Source organism: Aulonocara stuartgranti, assembly GCF_965226115.1.
Source record: "Aulonocara stuartgranti genome assembly, chromosome: 9".
Classification (NCBI taxonomy): Eukaryota; Metazoa; Chordata; class Actinopteri; order Cichliformes; family Cichlidae; genus Aulonocara; species Aulonocara stuartgranti.
The window spans coordinates 18,556,390-18,579,045 of record NC_138960.1 but is presented as its reverse complement, the minus strand read 5'-3'; the positions used below and the strand labels follow the sequence as shown (position 1 = coordinate 18,579,045).

General features: G+C 42.5%; 1 protein-coding gene and 1 long non-coding RNA gene across 2 annotated transcripts in view; one reads left to right on the top strand and one right to left on the bottom strand.

The window, feature by feature from the left end:
- Positions 1–22,656, bottom strand: part of gpr158a (G protein-coupled receptor 158a) — a 94,493-nt gene that overhangs the window by 60,651 nt on the left and 11,186 nt on the right. The window contains 1 exon segment of the mRNA XM_082546663.1: positions 10,370–10,475. Within this exon segment, the coding sequence (XP_082402789.1) occupies positions 10,370–10,475 (106 nt within the window).
- LOC309714333 overlaps positions 21,520–22,656 on the top strand; it is a 35,606-nt gene continuing 34,469 nt past the window's right edge. The window contains exon 1 of the long non-coding RNA XR_014278904.1: positions 21,520–22,056. This is a non-coding gene — a long non-coding RNA (uncharacterized lncRNA). The remainder of the gene's footprint in view (positions 22,057–22,656) is intronic.

The following is a 22,656-nucleotide window of genomic DNA, read 5'->3' as shown; positions in this document are numbered from 1 at the left end:
TATGAAGATCCAGTGGAGAAAAAAAGGACATGTTTGGATGTAACTCAAAAGTAGGCCATGTAAAGCGCCTTTACTGACCACAAAAATACACCAATTCTTTGCACAGCATTAAATATCCATGTCTTTATATATTTTTGGAGTGTCAAAAAAATGGATAAATGGAATATTTGGATATATTACCAGTTATGACCAGCAATAATGTACTTAACCCGCCAAAAAACACTTAAAGTACATGTTTTTTTCTGTGCTCCCAAGCCCCTTGTCAGGCTTAAATGAGCAACAAAACTATTAAATTACACAAATTGAATATAAACTAAGATTTAATTGCATGTTTAATTGCTCTCAGTGTTGGGCTGAACAGGCATTTTAGCAGGAGAAAAGTAGCAACACTAGTTTTTCAATTACGGTGAATTTTAGGGAGAAAAAAATGGCAATTTTGCATATTCGAATGATTGCAAGCACAAAAGACAAGTCATTATGGGACAGAATGAGGTCTAAAACATTTGCATGCAAATACAACTCAAATCAATCTTATTTGTGACACACTGACTAATGAATGTCAGTGTTTTAAAATGAGCCCCATCAGTTTAACCCGTCATATGTCATTTTTAAACGTTAAATGAATAGATGAGCCAAATTAAGGGACTGTATCTCATGTTTTCAAGTAAACTCTCCCAGTAGATTTGCATGTTCTTTTGCATCCACTGCCATGCAAATAAAGGGCACGTTATCATAGCTGCCAGTACAATATGCAGCCTTTTTCTTGCCTGATCTTGGTAAGTTATAGTCCGGCTGCAAGGAAAGATTGCTAGCCAATGAGATGTAAATCAGGGAAACAATGCGTGACATGGATGGCTTGTGTTGTACTGTTGGGGCCAATCAGCTGTTTTCCTTTCAAGCTTGTTGGGACTGCAGGATGTGTTTGCATTAATCGTAATGTTAGGATAGAAATCTGTTCATGCTGAAGAGAACAAATATAGTATGCTTGTAAAACCACTGCAGGGCCAAAAACCTTCCGAGTCTAATGGCCCATTTATGCTCGCCACATCAGTCGCTTCACACGCAAACAGTGATGTCGCCACAGTTATGTACCATTTTTACCAGCACTAGCTGCACTATTCTCGTAAATGATAGGTTTCACCGCCTAAACAAAAACTCCACATCAGCGTTGGTATTACTAAAAAAACAGAACCAGAAGCAAGTACAAGGTTTTGTTTTGTTTTTTTTTAGAAAGCTTAGTCTTTGAAACTCTTGCAACATCTTCCTCTGTATAATCTATGAATCATCTTTGATTGTGTACTGAGATCATTAAAATCGCAGGAAAAACCAACACTGTCTTAAACGTGTGTCATCAATACACACGAGGTTGCAAAAAAAGTGCAACTTGTGCCAGCGATGTGATCCGGCACTATTTGCAAGAATGATGAGCACAAATGGGACAATTGTTCTCCCTCCAAAGTCTTGACAACAAGGACACAGAAAATTATCATTCAAACGGACAAAACTCAAAAACTACTTTTAAACTTTCCTATTAAGGTTAAGGTTAGGGTGATGACTCAGGGTGTTTTCATCCCTGCTCTGTTTAGTCCATCTGAATCAGACTCTGGTCTGTTTTCCTCTTCCTTGGAACCAGACACAAGCCTCCTCCTCAAAAAACTCCAGTACAGTTTGTTTATGGTGAGAATGTGATTGGGCATCGATCCAAACCAACTATCAGCTGCAAGTGGGAACCACTGGTGTATTGTAGCCATGACGTTAAATATTTATTTTGGGCTATACTAGGAAAAAAATGTTGTGGAAGAAACCAATTAAATCTGGTCTTTGCATGGTTAATTATTCATTGTTGGACTAAAACATGTTGGTTAGTTTTTAATTTATATTGTGGTAAGTTTGGGAGATTGAGAGAGACAACGCGGTCATAGTGGATGAGCCCCCAGGAAATAAATGGAAGCCACTGTAATGTCCTAATGTGAGGACAACATATGTGTAGGACAGGGGGAGGGACAGAAGGTGAGATAAGACGGAGCAGCAGTTGTTTAACACTGATGCCGTTATTAATTCAGCAGTGCTGGGTGCACGGCGGAGGAATCAGCATGTGATTGAGATGATAACAGGCTGGGCCAGGACAACCTTGTGATCCAAGGTCAAGATGAAACAGTGATTCAACAGACAGAGCACAAATAACCATTTCAGCTTTTCAACAGCAGACAGAGCACCACAGTGAGGCAAAAATAAACCGCACATGCTGCTGAGTGCATAAAACGCCATGAAACGTCACCCTGAAACGTCACCCTGAAACGTCACCCTGAAACGTCACCCTGAAACGTCACCGAGGCAGCGGTTTGGTTTTCTGAGTGCTTTCATGGATGTGCTATGTATGTTTTGAACAGGATGGTTGATGCAGCGCGTCCAAATGGAAAGCTTTTTTATTTATTTATTTATTTGATATAATAAAAAGTTTTGTTGAAAATCCTGTTCCATTTAAATTTCTTGTCAAAACAAGCACATACAGCAACTTGAATTTCTACTTCAGTGTCTGGAGTGAGATATCTTTAACAAAAAAAGTTAAGATAGGAAAAAGCAGAGTTAGCCTTTTAAACTGGCTGACTAATTTAGTTTAGTTTATTTCCTTTTTTCTCATATAAAAAAAATAAATGTAATTAAGTAATATATACTTCACAGCTTTAATTTTAAATTAAAAATAATGAAACTCAGATACAAAAATATTATAATACACCAATATAAAGTTTGAGTTGCTGTCATTACCTTTGCCAAGGAGGTTATGTTTTTGGTAGTGTTTGCATGTCATGCTCAAGAACTAAATAAATTCTGGTAAAACCTTGTAGTGGTGTAGAGCAGAGTCATGGTAACAATCCAATACAATTTGGCTTACATCCACCGCAGTCTTCAAGATGAACTTGGTGACTTATTGCTTGAAAATTGACAAAAACCCTTGTAGACTGGATGACCCTTGAAAGTATGGTGTGTATTGTTAACATATAGAAAATACCATATAAAGATTTTCAATATCATGTCACATTTGACCTCTGACCTCTCCTTCAAGGTTGATAGATTGATCTGAAAGTCAGAGTGCTATATAGAACTATTTATAATGTTAATAATAATAATGTTTAAATACATTTTACAAAACAATAAAATAAATACTTCATTATAAAAGTAAATCAGGTGTGCTGAAATCTGTTTCAACAAAGCAAATAACAAAACTCTGCATTTTATATTTTAGTCGAAACAAGTGCAAATTTAACCTCCTAAGACCAGAACTCTTTGATGGCTATTTGGGCTGATTGGGACCTGATGAATGTAAAAACAAAGAATAACCAGATTTTTTTTTTTTACCTAATGTTTGTTTCTGAGAAAAATGAGAGCCACATATGAGGACATTCATTTTAAATTTTGTTAGAACAGTGGCAGTATAATGTCCTCGTAAATGGATATCAGGCCCTCGTAGAGCAAAATTAGGTATTTGGTCTAGACATCCCAAAACGTGATGTCCACAAATGTGGATGCCAGGTCCTAGGAGGTTAAAATGCATTTAAAAAGAACAACAACAACAAACAAATATGTACAAAATGCAATACTATTCCTTTAAAATGAAATACTGCCCAGAGACTGAAAGGCCTTGGTGGAGGTTTATGCCCTTGGAGTGCTTTTTGTGGAGTTTTTGTGTGTGTTTGTATTTTAGGTTTTTCTTCTTTCTTTTTTTTACTATTTCCAGTTAATAAAACTGAGTGAGAGGTTACTCATCTTACTCAGCATCCCTCAAAAAGAAACGGCACAGAACAGAGTCAGGGTTTCTTGTTACGGCGGGTGGCGTAATCATTCAGGTAATGTGTCACTGGCTTTCACAGGCTACGATCCCCCTGGGCCCCACCACTTGTTCCCAGCAATAAGCTAATTGATTGAAACATTCATCATCATCCACAGCCACATTCTCTTATGAAAGCTGACCCCAGGGCAGCAAAGTCCTAGACTTTTGGAGAACATTGAAACGCACTAATGGAAGTGCCATTAGTGAGAGATGAGAGGAGGAGAGACGAGAACCCCAACAAGAGTGTGTACACTTTTTCCACAGGAAATGAAGGTAAGATTGGGGTTGATCATCCGTGGGCTTCGCGCTCGTCTCTGTTCATTCGTGTAGTTTCATCGTGATTGGTTTAAGTCAGACCTGCATCTCTAATCAAAGGAACTGCAGTGTTTGCTCCTAGCTAAATAAATGCAGTCTATAATTAAATTGATTGCTATACTACTTTTTGACAGCAGTACAGTGACAAGCCTGCTCCTGCAAACTGATGGTGATGTATGTGTAATGCCTAGCATATAATCTTCTGCATAGAAAACCCTGAGCTCACTGGCAATATAGGGAAACATCACTTGTGCTATTTTCCTGCACCAGTAAATGCATCATTGCACGTGATTAAAATATCACCGATCAATGATAAATAAATACAAAGATGTATTTTTATGATAAATAAAATGAAATATTAAAATATTAATACTTCATTATTTCGAATACTGTTTCCTTTCCTCTTTTATGTCTATATTTCGCATTATGGTTTTAAGTGCTTGAGTACTGATATTTCCTGAGGCAATGTGTGTATAGTAATGTACTGTACGGTGCAAAAGCCATCCATCCTTCTTTAGTTGGCACTATTACAAAATGCCCAAGATAGCATAGCTTGAAAAGGCATAGTGCAGCATATTTGCACCAATGAGGTGATTTCCAAAAGGCTATTAGCACTGAACCTGGTATAGTTCAGCATGGTGTGCAATGTGTCTTTAAAAATTTTGAGGAAATTGGCCAAAAGAGATGACAAAATAAGAAGTGGCAGGCTTAAAAAAAAATTCTGTCTACAGCAGAAGAACGGTATCTGAAAGTCATGACTTAACCCTTTAAGACCTACCATAGAACCAAGTCCGCCAGAGCTTATATTATATTTTTGGTAAATGGCCTGTATTTATATAGCGCTTTACTAGTCCCTAAGGACCCCAAAGCGCTTTACATATCCAGTCATCCACCCATTCACGCACACATTCACACACTGGTGATGGCAAGCTACATTGTAGCCACAGCCACCCTGGGGCGCACTGACAGAGGCGAGGCTGCCGGACACTGGCGCCACCGGGCCCTCTGACCACCACCAGTAGGCAACGGGTGAAGTGTCTTGCCCAAGGACACAACGACCGAGACTGTCCAAGCCGGGGCTCGAACCGGCAACCTTCCGATTACAAGGCGAACTCCCAACTCTTGAGCCACGATCGCCACGAACGATTTACATGCTGTAGTGCCATTTTTGGGACCATTTCAAGTTGCTATACATCAATACAACCGTTATAGCCCAAACTTAAATAATATGTATGCATTAAGTGCATAATAACTACATAAATTGCAAAAAAGTGCAATAAACTACAAACAAATTGAAAATTGTTTTTGTGGGGTTTTTTTTACATATATTTCTAGTTAGAGAAATTTAAGAGGTTTATCCCTCAAAACTGTAAATACAAAAAAGTTGCACAAAATAGTTTCCCACCACAGGAAATTCATTTTGATTGTCTTCATAGTTTTATTTTGAGATACACCAATTTTTATATACTGCAGGAAAAACGAAGAAAAAATATTATAATGCAAATTTACAAAAAAACAGCATGTGCATCAAAATAAACTATTTCCAGCAGTGCAATTTTAGTCCTAAGCATCCCTGAAACTATTCAGGTAAGCATAAAGTCAAACATGACTTTAAAAAACACCAGCATAGGCTTATAAGGCCCCGAAGGTAAACTACATTTTCTGCGAAAATGACGTCACTCCCGGTTTCGGGCAAGTAATGGCAGACATAGTTCGCTCTGACGTCTGTTCCAACGTAGGAAGTGTTATGAACAGCTGATCGGATCGGCAAAGCGTGTTTCTGGAATATAACCGAATAAGAAACCGTGACCTAGGGCAAGCTGATGGCATAACATGTAAGTACAACTCCTCTGGTTTCATATGCAAAAAAATTATTGTGCTAGCTTACGTGGTTGCAGTTCTATAGGGATTTAAAAATAGTTACGCAAAACGGAGCGTGCCCACTCCGACCGGTTTTAAAGGGTTAACAGACCTGACAAAGGACCTGAGAGATGCATCTGACCTTTTTAGTTGATCCTGTTACACCCCGGCCTAGGCAACCGGGGTGCAACGCAGGAAAATAAAAATAAGGCAAAACACACGAGAAAAAAACTAAAGCTCTCCACCAAAAATCCCAAAACGAAGGTGTCTCAAACGAAAATATTAACAAACCCATTCACAACAATTTACAACAGACTATTTATTTACAACAAACACACCAAACTATTTACAACACGGGGGAGATCGCGACCATGACATACTGAAACACAAGGCTTAAATACATAGAAGGAGCAATCAGGGAATGGACCACAGGAGGGAAACACAGCTGGGGCAAATTAGAACTGACGAGACAGGGAAAACGTAAACTGAACACACTAAAATAACACAGACTTTCAAAGTAAAGCAGGAAATACATAACAGTCACGCAAAAACAAAACACTGACACACCGAAACGTAACAATCCATTTAACCTAAATGAGATTATCCTAATGGAAGAGTAGCTGTCAAGAAGCCATTCTTATGGAAGGGAAACGGGAATAATGGTCGAACCCAAAACTGGATTGAAAATCAGCAGCAAGGGGTCTTTTTCTAGGAAAATACAGAGAAGGTGTGACTTCAGCCTTTTTCACAATCTCTATGTAGGAATCCTGTGTATTAACAGGTTGAGCAGGTTGCTATTTTGTGAGTCTTTCATATCACTCAGTTGCTTCCCCAGAGATTATGTCATACACAGTTCAACTTCAGCTTGCACAGCAGCTGGTGACATCTTGATATTCATTTGTCAAATAATATTTTTTCCAACAAAATGGTATTGTTTAATGATTTCACACACAGTTTAGAAATCTGTAAGAAATGGTGAAATGAAAATGAAGTTGTCCCGTTGGGCAGGCCAGTGCGTTTGTGGCATGGACCCAAAAGCAGACACGGAAGAGACAAAAACTAAGGTGTAACAAAACGTGAGCTGTTTATTTGGCCAAAAAACGTGAATACAAATCAATGCAGAGCAAACCGGGACGAAAACTAAAACTAAAACCTAGACTGGGAAAAACTAAACTATGACAACTATGACAATAAGACATGATCATGATTCTGAGCAGGTAAATATGAGAAACTATGAGACAAACATGAACATAACCTAAACAGAATCATGAGATTCCTGAAGACATGACATGAAGAAACGAAAACAGACACACCAACACTGAACAGAGGAAGACAGAGGACTTAAATACACAGAAGGGCAATGAGGGAAGTGGAAACACCTGGGGAGACACAGCTGACACAAATGAGCAAGATGCCACGGGGGAAGCAAAACTAAACACACTGAACATGTAAACACAATACTTTCAAAATAAAACAGGAAGCATGGAGACACATGAACTGGGATGCAAGTTGCAAGCCTGACACAAGAGACAGAGAGAGGGAAAGGGACACAGAGGAGAGAGACACAGGGGGAACCTATATAGACAAGGAGATAACACATGACAAACAGAAAAAGACTCATAAACAAGGAGACATAGGTGAAACACAAACAAGACTAAACACAACAAAACTAATAATAACAATACAAGAACTTAACATATTTCAAATATAACATAAGAAATCAAAAATACAAACTAAAGAATCAAAGACAAATATTGACAGATTTTAAGACAGCATTGCCCTAAAATAACCACAGGCTTTGGATGCTGTTGGGGTTGTTGTATTTTTCCTGTCAATAATCTGAGCTTCATTGTGCTTTGCCTTAGTGTGCGCGCCTGTTGGATCAGTCATCCATGTCATCTGCCTCCATCTGAGTTTGGGCTGCCTGTACGCTCGGCTGGACAAACAGCAGCTTGAGAGGAAAGAGAGGCCTGGAAATCCGGCAGGGCGGCTGGAAGCGACTGCATTTTATCAAATTCAGTTGCTGGAATGGTGCCACTTAAGCAGCTCCTAAGATGCAAATGAAAAACAGCGGATGCGCGACGCATGGAAGTTGTAGTTGTTATGCAAATAATGATGGCGAGATGCATGCATAAAGGACACTAAGTAGTAGTGACGGGTTTGCTGTAAATGCTGCTATAAAGAGCATCTGAGGGTGGAAAAGAAATGTGAATGCTGCACATAAATAAACAACCCCAACACCATCATAACAAAGTGCTTTGTTTCCAATAAAACAAAGAAAGTACGCCTTACATGGATCTTAAAATGGTCCCAAAGAAACCCATTACACATCAAATTGCTGCACATAAAGAGGGAATACCTATACAGCTTAAAAAACAGTCAATAAAACTAAATGAATGCCTATTTGCAAATACAGGGGAACCCTTTTAGTGTTTTTTACAGCATTACCACACAAAAAATCCTAAAACACTTGATTACACTTCAGTCATGCTTTCTATGCCTCCTCTATCAGCCCCAAATTGCCTGTTCATGCACTTTAAGACCAGAAAGAGGCTCTAACAGACACAAAGATTTTGCTTTTTAGTTTCTTGCAAAACATATGAATTACAACCCCTGCATTCCACATCAAAGACTAATAATGTGGTGGCTGCAGCTGCTCTTGCTCTTGGTCAGCGTACGTCCACATATACAGTTGCTCTCCCTGTCCACATAGTTTATCTAGCAGGCATGACAATAATGAGCACCTCCGCACGATAAAGCTGTCAAGCAACACAGGACACATCCTGTAGTGTGCCACAACCACAACAGCTTTCATCATTCGGCTCTGAGCAAGCACGCTCCTGACATGCTCCCGCGGTGTGAGCACACATTATTCCGCAAATCCATGCCATTAACCAAGCATTTCTCTCCTCGCAGTCACCCGACACAGAGGCACTATGTCAAATGTCTCTGCCATTGACTGTCCACAGAGAGGTGCAAGTGCTCAGACAAAGAGAGTGATTAATTATTCAAAGAGGCTCACTGCAATCCATTACATCACATGCATTATGAAGCAGCCTGATCTACGGCACCTCTTCAAAATCTATCAGTCTTAAGGATGAGGCTGAAACGCACAGGACACTACCTGCTAGGTAGACAGCAGGACAGGTAAATAAAGGGCTGCAATTAACAGCAGGAATAAAAATGTAATGACCTGCACATAACATGGCATTATTAATTATTTAATTAGTGAAACTTTAAATCTTTACTTTTGCACTTTTATTTTCATACTTTTCTCATTTTAAACTGGTCATCCACTAGGTTATTGAACCATTTTTACCAGCAATAACCTAAGTTTAAATAGGTAATCAATGTTCTGTTGCATGACCCACTTTCAGCTGTTGGACGGATGGTCTCATATTTAACTCCAGAATAAGTGCCCAGTTCACATGTCTGCAAAACCAGCCCATCCCTCCACCACCACGCTTGACTAGCATAAGATGTTTGGTTTTCTCTAAACACGACGTTGTGCTTTTATAAACGTGCTCACACTGATGCAGAGCTAATCAAGCTAACTTGAAGAACGTGGTGAAATTAGAAACTAAAGATCAAAAAGTTGTCCAAAACAAGCCAAGTAATATGACTATCTGACCCAAAACCTAACTTCAGTGTTTAATGATAATAGTTTTCAAAATGGTGAATGTGAATGTCTGACATTCTCTTAAAAATAACAGTACTGAGAATTTTATCATCTTTTCCAAGTAGGCCTTGAGACAAGACGTTTTTCATTTTAAAAATGACCAGAGCTACTCTGCCAATGCTGAACATGAGTATAACCCTCCGTCTCAATTCCAGGCACCTATACTTAGAGTTAAATATATTTCTTGACCCTGGAAGGAAACCCTCAAGATTTGAACCAATAGGGTCTGTGTACTTTATCAGTTGGCTAATGACTACAAAATGACTTGGCTCATCTCTGTCTACCTAGTTTCACGCAAAGCTGTGCATTCAGTGTCAGACAAACACATCATATTTCATGACAACGCAACCTTGACAGAGGTAATAGCTGAGACGAGCTGCAGCTGCCTTTGACAAAGCTTCATGTGTGACAAAAACATAAATCTTCCCTGCAGCCTTGGCACGCTGTGGGATATATTCGCATAGATAAACATCAAGTGATGCTTTGTATCCACTGTACACTTCAGTTTAGTGGTTATATTGTTAGCAGTATCATTTAAGGTGAATCGGATCCCCACATTTGTCACAAGACATACAGATTTACTGGTTTTCCATTTGGAGCCTTGTGTAGATGTGACACAGTAGGTGTGGATTACAGTTCAGTTTAACTGAGCAAATCAATCTAGCCCCTATGCTTGGCACACTCACCTCCATAGTGGTCAGGTTGCATCGATGGGTTCCAGCAAACCAGCCATCAGTGGAGCACTGGTCGATATCAACATCCTGTAGATTAATGTCCACTCGAACCACTCCCCTGCAAGATGGAAGGACATTAAAAGAGATCTATTAGGGTCATTTCTACCTCCATGTTTTTATTCTTGGACTCAACTAGAGCTTTACATGATTTTCTAACATTTCGCGATTTGATTGTTATGGTGAACAGCTGTGGAATTGAAGCACTTTGAAATTGTATCATTCTTTCTTAAGCATATTGTATATCAGAAAAGTTGAGTGTGGAGGTTTGAATGCAAAACAAGGCCATTAGTTCAGGCAGAAAAAGTTCACGACATAAATGTGAAAACCAACACACATGAAAAAAGATCAAGTGCAAAAAAGGAAGCACAACAGACGCTTCCCTGTGACGACGGGACTATTTATACACACAGGTTTGATTGGACAGTAGAACACACGTGGTATAACTAACAAAGGACATGACAGAAAACTCAATCTTCAAATAAATCAGAAAGTAACAGAAAGAAAACAAAGAATCACTGAGGGAACTACTAAAAGAAACAATGAAATGAACCAAAACACAGGATGTAAAACTGAAACTTGGCATTACAAAAAAACACAAGAAACAACAGGAAGCAAATACTCAAAAATGGACACAAAAAATAAAGCTTGTAATCTGCTAGAATAAAGAAATCAAAACAAGAACCGAAACATTCAACAAACACAAAAATCAAAACTTGAAACATTTGGAACAACAATAAAACCTCAAGTCTAAACTCAATTATATTTGCAAGGAAATCAAAACCCGAAAACAACAAAAAGACCACGGAGTAAACAAAGTGTAGTAAAGCCAACTAAAACCCGCTGTTGAAGAAAGTCATTTACCCTTTTGTTGATTTATTGATTGAGTGATTGATTGATTTGTGTCAGACGGGATTTTTTTGGATGGTTTTCTAAATAGAAGCTTTTCAAATTAAAAGAGTTGAACTGTGGAAGGTAGATAAAGCAAGTACATTATGAGCTGTATGTTATTGTCTGATCTACAAATTTCACTTAAAAGTACAGTAAAGTTACACCAGCGGTCCCCGACCTTTTTAGCGCCACGGACCAGTTTATGTTTGACAATATTTTCATGGACCGGCTTTTAAGGTGTTGCGGATAGATGCAACAAAATAAAACCAGTACCGGTACCAAAAAAAAGGAAGATTTATTCATAACACATGGGAAAAGACCCAGGGAAACTGAGTTAACGATAAGGATTCTAAAGAATAACGCTAAAAAACGATAAAAACCCTGAAAACCATAAATTTCACACGCGAGGATTAACTCTCGCGGCCACTGAGCCGGTACCGGTCCGTGGCCCGTGGGTTGGGGACCGCTGAGTTACACTACCTTAAAATCCTCAACATGTAATTGCACAAACCTGTACTTGGAATCTTAACTGAAATTTTAATAGGTTCTAACATGTTATAAAGCAAAAACAGACATTTGTCTGCCTCATGTCTCATCTCTTCTTCCTAAGAAAGAAATCAGTCTGACAGAGATGCAATTAGCCGTGCACTACATCACAACGAGACACTCTGCAAGAGGCTGGACTCTTTGTTCCGTTTCGACCAGCTGAGCCAGGCAGGACCTTCTAATGGAGCTGTTGAGGATTTAGACTTACTTAGCTTTCTGAAGCTCTGTGAAGAGAAGGTCACTGTATGTGATTTTGAAGGTCAGCCCCTTTGATTCTGACAAATCTTTTCACTGGTGTGGCATATGTCCCTTTCACAAGTGCAGCTCACAGGACAAGCCAACAGACAGTTACATAATGCTGTATACTATATGCGTAACTATACAAGGAAAAAAAACTAAACAAGCTTGACAAAATACTTCAAATCCACAAGAAACTCTAAACTGTCTCTCAGCGACCTCAGCCCACTTACAGGCTTTCTCTCTTGGTAGACTTAAAAATGGAGCACAGCCCGAGGCAAGTGTTGTTAGAAAATCTATACCGACTTTAAACTTTATGGAAGACATGCTCTGGAGAGTTATAGCTCAGTAGGACGAGTGTCATGACACCAAGATAATGTGCACATATGAAAAAAGGTATTTCTCTGATCCAGCATTCAGAGCCTTCAAGTTTCTCACACACAACATTTTACATAAACGCCAGCCGACACAAGAGGAAAAAACCCGAGTGTTGCCGTGTAGCTTTCGAACAAAATCACCAAATATACACTTTGTTATTTGATCAGGATGAATATAAACACAAACCCTGCTCTGAAGTGAGCGGGCGAATCAGCGCTGTTATCTATTTAATCAGGCAAAACCTGCAGCTGCTTCCCTGCAAATAAATCAGCGGCCGACTTTGCACTGACCTTTAACTCCTTTGATGCCCGTTTGAACACTGACATTCACACTGGGTTTATTTTGTTATAGGATTAACAGGAAACTTTGGTCTCCCAGTTTCCAGGATTTGTGTTTTGCGTTTAAAGGAAAATTAGATTTTAAACTATTGACCCTGACCCTGAACTAGTATGGATATACATCATATACCACCGCATTAATCACCTAAGTCTAAGTTCTCATTGTCATCGAAATACTAACCCTAACCCGTAATCTGACCTTAGGCAATTAAAATATGTAATTTGTATCTTTTTTATACTGACACAACATCATATACAACATTTTTTTTTCCAAAAAAGTCTGTTTTGCCTTTCTCCTGAAACGATGGGATGGTTTGATCAATTGCTCGAATGATGTAGAAAAGTGCTACAAAAGTGTCAAAGTGGTTTCTTTGTCATGGTCCTGCGGCCATGACTCAGTGACTTTGTGTTTGTGTTCTTTATTGTTATTACTTTCATTATTATTCGTGGCTGTTTTGGGATGGTTTGTGTTTTGGGATTTTAGATACTGGGTTCTGGGTTTGTGCTCCCTCTATTGGTCCCTGGTGTTAGTGTTCCCCTGTCTCGTCAGGTTAATCAGGTCCAGCTGTGTCCCCCACCTGTGTGTGATTTCCCAGTGTCTCTCTGTGTACTTATAGTGTGTGTTTTCCTCTGTTCCTCGTCGCGTCGTCTGTGTTCATACTCTGTGAAATCCCCTGCGTGCTCTCCCTGCTGTTCTCCCTTCATGTTCAGGTTTGCTACTCCTTGGTGTAGTTTCTCCCAGTTTAGTTCATCCTTAGTTCTGTTTTGCCATCTCCACTTTATGTTTGGTATTGTTAATAAATCGCCCTCACGTCTAAATAAGTACTGCATTTGAGTCCTCCTTTCCACTCCTCACACGGCCACTGACCCGAACCGTGACAGTACAACGCGACCACAAGATGGACCCAGCAGCGCTTAATCCGTCTAAGGAGCTACGGGAGAATCTCATCGATGCCACACAGGAGCTCATCGACCTGTGGCTGGAAAACCCGGGTGGCAAGTCCCAGCGCGCTATAGAGAGGCGGCTACAGCGTCTTGTGACCGGTCTCCCATGGCTTCTAGGCTCGCTTTGTCCGTGGGAGCGGGAGTTTCTCCTTTTGGATCTTGGACTTCACCCCCCGTCTGCATTCACTTTCGAACAGCCCGATACGGTGAGTGAGCGGGACGCTTTGGCTTCCCCAGATTCCGGGACTTTGTTTTCTGGGGCTATTCAGAGCGGGATGGGAGACAGTATGGGTTGCTTACCTACCTTCGTGGTAACAGATCCTTCCCAAGTGGGCGTCTACAAACCCTCTGCAAAACTGACGGACTGTGTCTCTGCCGCTCCTTCTGAGCCAGGACTTTATCGCCATTCTCCGGCTCAGTTCTGTGTCCAGCCACAAGCTTCCCAGTCTGTAGCTCAACCGTTAGCCTCGCTAAGGGCACAATTACCTGTTCTGCCGCCGCTCCAGTTAGCCACTCAGCCATCACCACCGCTAGCATCGCTACAACCCATAGTTCAGTTAATGGCTGTCACAATTTTCACACTGTTTTTCCACCGCTGTTTCTGAGCAGGGAGAAGAAATGTTTCACAACGGACCTGTTCCTCAAAAGCTGGCAACATTAGTGACCGTTACTCGCTCCGGGGCTTCCCCAGAGGCTGGGTTACAGCCCTCAGCTTACTCTGGACCCCTGGAGGCCGAGATGCCAGCTGTGAACTGCACCGGGCTGTCACTGCCTGAGCAGGGTCAGTGCTCTGCGCAGCTGCGGCCCTCCTTATGTGTGCCAGAGGCCCATGTGCCTACTGGTTTTGTTTCATGTGTGCCAGAGGCCCGCGAGCCTGCTGGTTTTGTTTTTTGTGTGCCAGGGGCCCCGGTGCCCACTGGTTCTGTGGCTGTTTTCGCTGGGGGGCCCGAGGAGCCCGTCCAGCCTCCTGTTTCGCCGGCTGGGGGGCCCGAGGAGCCCGTCCGGCCTCCTGTGTCGCCGGCTGGGGGGCCCGAGGAGCCCGTCCAGCCTCATGCCACGTCGGCTGGGGGGCCCGAGGAGCCTCACACGGCCACTGACCCGAACCGTGACATTCTTAATGCAAGCCTCATTTGTCTATTAATACACATTCATGCTCAAGTCTCTTTTTTATGCCAAACCACTTTTAGTATTTAGTATATTGCCTAAACAGGGTCCCGTTATACCGGCGGGCCATTATTATAACATTATACTACGGGCTTTGTACACTAAAGGTGACATCATCACACCATGAACTCCAGCTTTACTTTACCTACAGCAAAACGTCAGAGGTTACAAAAATTGAGTGGTGCACAATCAGCCAAAACTTGGCTCATTTGCAAGATCAAGAACATCCACATTAGAGGAGCCAATGTTCAAACACTAACTTTCTGATTAGTAAATGCCTCAATCTTCCTCCTGAGCCACAGTCAAGCCCAGAGTTCATCAGAGAATTAAGACAACTTCCATCCATCCATCCATCTTCATCCGCTTTATCCGAGGCCGGGTCGCGGGGGCAGCAGCCTAAGCAAAGAGGCCCAGACCTCCCTCTCCCCAGCCACCTCCTCCAGCTTATCCGGGGGAACACCAAGGCGTTTCCAGGCCAGCCGAGAGATATAATCTCTCCAGCGTGTCCTGGGTCTGCCCCGGGGCCTCCTCCCGGTGGGACATGCCTGGAACACCTCACCCAGGAGGCGCCCAGAGGGCATCCTTGTCAGATGGCCGAACCACCTCAGCTGGCTCCTTTCGATGTGGAGCAGCAGCGGCTCTACTCTGCGCCCCTCCCGGATGGCCAAACTTCTCACCCTATCTCTAAGGGAAAGGCCAGCCACCCTTCGGAGGAAGCTGATTTCTGCCGCTTGTATCCGCGATCTCGTTCTTTCGGTCACTACCCACAGCTCGTGGCCATAGGTGAGGGTAGGGACGTAGATTGACCGGTAAATTGAGAGCTTCGCTTTTACACTCGGCTCCCTCTGCACCACGACGGACCAGTGCAGCGTCTGCATTCCTGCAGCTGCAGCCCCAATCCGTCTGTCGATCTCCGGCTCCCTTCTCCCATCACTCGCGAACAAGACCCCGAGATACTTGAACTCCTCCACTTGGGGCAGGAACTCATCCCCGACCGGAGTGGGCACTCCACCCTTTTCCGGCTGAGAACCATGGCCTCAGATTTGGAGGTGCTGATCCTCATTCCCGCTGCTTCACACTCGGCTGCGAACCGTTCCAGTGCGAGCTGGAGGCCATCACCCGATGAAGCCAACAGAACCACATCATCCGCAAAAATCAGAGATGAGATTCTGAGGCCACCAAAGCGAAAGCCCTCCGCCACTTGGCTGCGCCTAGAAATCCTGTCCATAAAAATTATGAACAGAACCGGAGACAAAGGGCAGCCCTGGCGGAGCCCATCACCCACCAGGAATGGGAACGAGTCCGACTTATTGCCAGCAATGCGAACCAAGCTCTTACAGCGGTTGTATAGGGATCGAATGGCCCGTAGCAATGGGCCAGACACCCCATACTCCCGCAACACCTCCCACAGGACACCCCGAGGGACACGGTCGAATGCCTTCTCCAAGTCCACAAAACACATGTAGACTGGTTGGGCAAACTCCCATGCACCCTCAAGTATCCTCGAGAGGATAAAGAGGTGGTCCAGTGTTCCGCGACCAGGACAAAAACCGCATTGTTCCTCCTGTATCCGAGGTTCAACTAGTGGACGAACTCTCCTTTCCAGCACCCTGGCATAGACTTTCCCAGGGAGGCTGAGGAGTGTGATCCCCCTGTAGTTGGAACACACCCTCCGGTCCCCCTTCTTAAAGATGGGGACCACCACCCCGGTCTGCCAGTCCACAGGTACTGCCCCTGATCTCCACGCAACATTGCAGAGGCGTGTCAACCAGGACAGCCCTACAACGTCCAGAGCCTTCAGGAACTCGGGGCGGACCTCATCAACACCAGGGGCTCTGCCACCAAGGAGTTGTTTAACTGCCTCAGTGACCTCGCTCCCGGAAATTGGCGGGTCATTCCCCTCATCCCCAGACTCTGCTTCCTCCTCGGAAGACGTGTCAGTGGGATTAAGGAGGTCCTCGAAGTATTCCTTCCACCGCCTGACAATTTTCTCAGTCGACGTCAGCAGCGCTCCGCCAGCACTATACACAGTGCAGGTAGAGCACCGCTTTCCCCTCCTGAGACGCCTGACGGTTTGCCAGAATCTCTTCGAGGCAGTCCGAAAGTCTTTTTCCATGGCCTCTCCGAACTCCTCCCACACCCGAGTTTTTGCTTCAGCCACTGCCCGAGCTGCATTCCGCTTGGCCTGTCGATACCTGTCGGCTGCCTCCGGAGTCCCACAGGCTAACCAAGCCCGATAGGACTCCTTCTTCAGCCTGGTGGCTCCCTTCACCTCTGGTGTCCACCATTTGGTTCGGGGATTACCACCACAGCAGGCGCCAACCACCTTGCGGCCGCAGCTCAATGCAGCAGCTTCGGCAATGGAGACGCTGAACATGGTCCATTCGGACTCAATGTCCCCAGTCTCCCTCGGAATGCTGTTGAAGCTCTGCCGGAGGTGTGCGTTGAAGATCTCGCGGACTGGGGCCTCTGCTAGACGTTCCCAGCACACCCTCACTACGCGTTTAGGTGCACCAGGTCTGTCCAGCGTCCTCCCCCGCCACCTGATCCAACTCACCACCAGGTGGTGATCAGTTGACAGCTCAGCCCCTCTCTTTACCCGAGTGTCCAGAACATATGGTCGCAGGTCTGGTGATGCGATTACAAAATCGATCATCGACCTATGGCCTAGAGCGTCCTGGTGCCACGTGCACTTATGGACACTCTTATGTTCGAACAGGGTGTTCGTTATGGCCAAACTGTGATTAGCACAGAAGTCCAATAACAAAGCACCGCTCGGGTTCAGATCAGGGAGGCCGTTCCTCCCAATCACGCCCCTCCGGGTCTCGCTGTCGTTACCCACGTGAGCATTGAAGTCTCCCAGCAGGACAACAGAGGGACAATTAAGACAACTTGCCTAATAGAAATCCCCCTAATTCTGCCAAAATAACTATGACACCATCAATGAAATCACCAACAACACCTCTGAATTTCTTCTGTAGTATCAGGCACCTAACCTTCACAGTAGATGTTTTTAAGCCCTGAAAGTTGTATGGTGTGGTGGTCTGAGAAGTTAACCTCTTCAAATCTTTGTCATGGTCCTCTAACCATTCCTGAAGAATATTTGAAGTGCGGCAGTACGCCTCTTCCATCAGGAAAATGCACGCAGTCTGCGTCAATGCTTAAGGAGTTAATATTAGTCAGTAAAATCTACATAAACGTTGGGAACCAAGCTTAGCCAGATGAATTGTGACAACCGTAGTTTCCGCCATTGCGTCTTTGTTTTGATATATATTGTGCATGCATAAAAACACATAACAACAAATTATATCTGATTTCATATAAACACTGATTTATTTATCATTTGCTGTAGAGTGCACATGTAGTTCATTTTTGTATCTTTAACATTTTAAAATGTCATTATCTTATTTTACAAGCTTATTTCTGATGTGTATCAGCGCAACACCAATGCTGTGTCTGGTTCCACTTGGTAAATGGACTGGTTCTTATATAGGGGTTTTCTACTCTACAAACCTTATCCAATCCTATCCATATTCACCCATTCATACAAGCACTGTTTTCTACGGTGTTGTTTTTTCTTCTTCTATCTAACATGCAGACTGGAGCAGCTCGGGGTCGAGCCACAAACCTTTCAGTTAGTGTATGACCTGCTCTACCTCCTAAGCTATAATCACTTTATAGCAAAGATACCCCACAAGACCTTTTGGGTATGCTCTAAACCTCAGCTGTCTACACGTCAGAATTTGGCTTTAAATTTTAACTGGCAGGAGCTATGCTAGCAAAGCTATTCACCTCATCTATTTTAGTGTTGTGGCTGATTGGTGATTCATGACTGAGATCTGTTTCAGGGTGTAGATGATGAAAGTTCCAGCTGATCATTGGCTATTAAGGCTTTAATTAGTGCCCAATGATTTGTTAATGCATTTCGCCCCTGGTGCCACTTTGTTAAAGTGTCATGGTCTGGAGAACACTGTTATCTGCAGCCTGTTTTTAAATGAACAACCCTCTTCACATCTTATTCAACTTGTTTTTGTAATTTAACGTTAATAATAAGGCATTTTGACTGATGACAAACCTGTATGTAAAAGAGTTGTTGATTAGATATTTGGTACGATTCTGTGGTTTCCATCATATCATACAGTAGAGTTGCACCAACCACTAATGATCAGAATCAGAATACTTGAATAATCCTTAAGGAAAATATGTGGGTTACAGTTGCTCCAACACAGTAAGAGTAACAGACTAAACTAATTAAATAATACGATATATTATAAAGGTTACAGATCTCTATGTAGTTTAGATTGATGACTAATGTAAAATTAGTTATGGCTTCATACATTAGCAACCTAGTCCTAGATGGCAGTTAGCATACTCTGTGCTCACATGAGCTGGAACTCATACAAACACCTTGTCCCATACTGCTCAGTTTTGAGACCAGGCAAAAGTGTGGTTTCCATAGTAACACCTTGGTTGAACCATGTCTTGCTGTAACTAAACAATACACAAAACAGCAGGTGGCAGAAGATGCCGTCAATGTTGACATATCACTTTTTGGGGAGAATAAAAGACAGAGTTCATGGTTTATGTAATTTAACAAAAAGACAAAAAACTAATGACAGAAAGCAATAAAAAAAAACTGCACCTGTGACAAACTGAAAGTGGGAGAAGCAGCAGGTACCAAAGGAAAGGCTAAATTTACTGATCCATAAGCGTTAAAAAAAACTGTGGATATTTCTGAATGTCATAGCAGAAGAAAAGACAGGCAGAACTAGCAGCTTTATCACAGGACTGTAACCGGCTTACAGTCTTATTATTTCCATCTGTGTGTTTAAACTGTCCACCTGTTCACCATATAGTGCCCTATATCATGCCCACACCATTTTATAGTGGTGCTCAAAATCTCATCTGTAAACTTCCACTGTAGTGCACTACAAAATCATCACACGTACCACGCAGGTTCTATTATGCTTTTGTGTGCAGATGCAGTTCTTATCATTTTTATTTAAATGCTGTGGGGAGATAAGTTTCAATTGCACTGTGCAATCATTCAGACATAGCAATCCTGAGTTATCCCTGGCCCCAAGTATGATGCAGATGTTCTGCTATTGTTTTGGTGACAGATATCTGGAGCAAATTTGGGGATGTGTTGCACTGGTGTTTCCCTGTGCATGAATAGACTAGTTGTTTGTCCCAAAAAAACAAAATAAAAAAATATATTCATGTTATCAAAATAGCAATAAAAAATAATAATGTACACGCATACACAAATACTGCTGCTCTGGCATGTTCTCCAGGTGTATAAGAGGCGGTTTACTATTCCCGGTTCCCAGTGGACACCAGGTGAGTGCAATGCTCTCTTTGCCTGTACCTCTGTTATTAATAACTGCTGCTCTGGTCCTGCCTTGGGGCAAACTGACCTCGCTGCTTTCTCCTGCACTGCTGGTTGTTTCGTGTGAGAAATTACATGCAATTCTCTGTTATATAATAAGGATTGGAAATGTCGCACTGAAACACAGCAGACGCACAAGAATACGCCGATTTGTTAGTGATGGAGGAGTCATGAAACCGTTAGTTTCAGTGGCAACTGAAGTAATAACATTTGCTTAGGTTTTGCATTTGAAAAGTGAGTCTGCACAAAGAGGAAAATAGTCTGCAGTCGGCTTCTCTTTTTTTCCCCTTCTGCTCCCAACTCCCCAGGCAACCTTTAGCTTCCCAGTCAAAGAGGACATATGGTGTATAAAATGGCTTTTGGGGGGAAAAAAGAAAGAAGAAAATGTTGGAAACGGTGGTGTTGACTGGGTATGTGCTGCACAAAGACTGGGTCGTAATTGAGAGCAGCAGCGAGGAGCATGTGGCAGAGCCATCATGGTGGCCATCAAGGCCCTCGGGCATAAAGACAGGATTATCACAGAGAGCAAGAGATAGAGGTGCCCAAGGAAACAGAGTGCTTTCTCCTTTCATCCTCCATTCTTTGTGGGTCTAAAGGCCAGGCCAGCAAAGAGAGGAGCATCCCACCAGCAGGAGTCTTTCTGACTGACTCTTTCTGAGCTAATGTTAGCTGCACAAACATTAAGAAGCTGACTGTAGATATATCTGCATAATAGCTTATATTCACAAAAGGATATTCATCAAAAGATGCTTGCATTGAAGGCCTGCTTGTGTCCTCTTTGTTACAAGTCAGTCTTAGATGTATTCATCAGTGAACACTGAATTTCATACGCTTTGAGCTATAGGTCTCAAAGCAGAAAATAGACTCTGAAACTGATTAGCCTGTTTAGTCACAGGACAGGATGCTGCAATATATAACAACTTTAGCTAGTTTAGGGCCTTACACAGACCTAAAACAAACCTACTTTAAAAAAATGTTTAGTTATGTTAAAACAATGGGAAATTGATAGACTACCAAATGTGAAATGTTACTTATACTTAACAGCTGTCTGGTGTAAGTGTTCATTGCATATAAGCACTGCGATACCTAAAATCACAGGTGTCGAACTCCAGGCCTCGAGGGCCGGTGTCCTGCAGGTTTTAGATGTAACCTTGATACAACACAGCTGATTTAAATGACTAAATTACCTCCTCAACATGTCTTGAAGTTCTCAAGAGTCCTGGTAATGAACTAATCATTTGATTCAGGTGTGCTGACCCAGGGTGAGATCCAAAAACTGCAGGACACCCGCCCTCGAGGCCTGGAGTTCGACACCCCTGCTTAAGTCTTCAGTTTACAGTTACAGCTAATTTCTCAGTTTCCAACATCCTCTTATTTTTTCACTCCTATTCTTTCAAATACTAAAATTTCTTTGTTTGAACATTTTTAACTGCTAGCTAACATTTTTTAACTAAGTGTGTAAAGAACAGTGTTGGGACTAACGCGTTATTAAGTAACGCGTTACAGTAACTACGTTATTATTGTGGTAACGAGCACGGTAACTAGTTATTATGCCAAAATCAGGAACGCGTTAGTCGTTACTGGGATTTAGATAGGGTCGTTACTCGTTACTTCGTGTGGTGGCTATCGCGGAGCTTCCACAGATTCAGTAACATTAGCAAGTGGTGGAGGCCAGCAGGTGGATGAAGGAAAAGGGACGCAGAAGGAAAAGAGACCCGAGGCGGCCACCGGTCCAAGTGTGAACTGAACTTCAGGTAAGAAGTTATGACCTGCAGTCTCTCTGGGTCAGATATGAACCAGGTTTAGGTGCAGTTTATTTTCGTTATTCTGACTTTTTCCGTACTGCGTGCTAGCTAGCATGACGGAGTTTCTATACAGCTGGGTGGTGCTATGAAGTTAATGATGTTGAACTTTATTTTGTTCATAAGTTATTAGAGTTGCCAACCGTCCCGCCTGGTATTCAGAGAAAATATTACGTGTTTCTTATTGAGGTGAAAAGGAACAGTTTGTCCCGTAAATCAGCTACAATGAAAAAGACACAAAGCTGGAGTTTTCCTGTGTCTTTGCTGCACAGCTGCCTCTTCTTCTTTCATTCTCTCCCTCCCTCTCCCGTTTCTACTTCAATCATGAAACTGATCAATGATCAGCTGATCGGCTCTCTTGTTTGTTTATCGCTCACTTTGCGCCAGAAAGAGGAAACCAGCGGATGTCGCGCTAAACAACAGCAGCACTTTTAAGCTTGATCAGCTGTTGTTAGAATTTATTTAATATTAATTTCTAGTATCAGCTGATGTTTGCTGGAGCCACAGCTGTAAAGCTGCTGGTCATGATATGGTTTGGTTATCTGGTGAGAG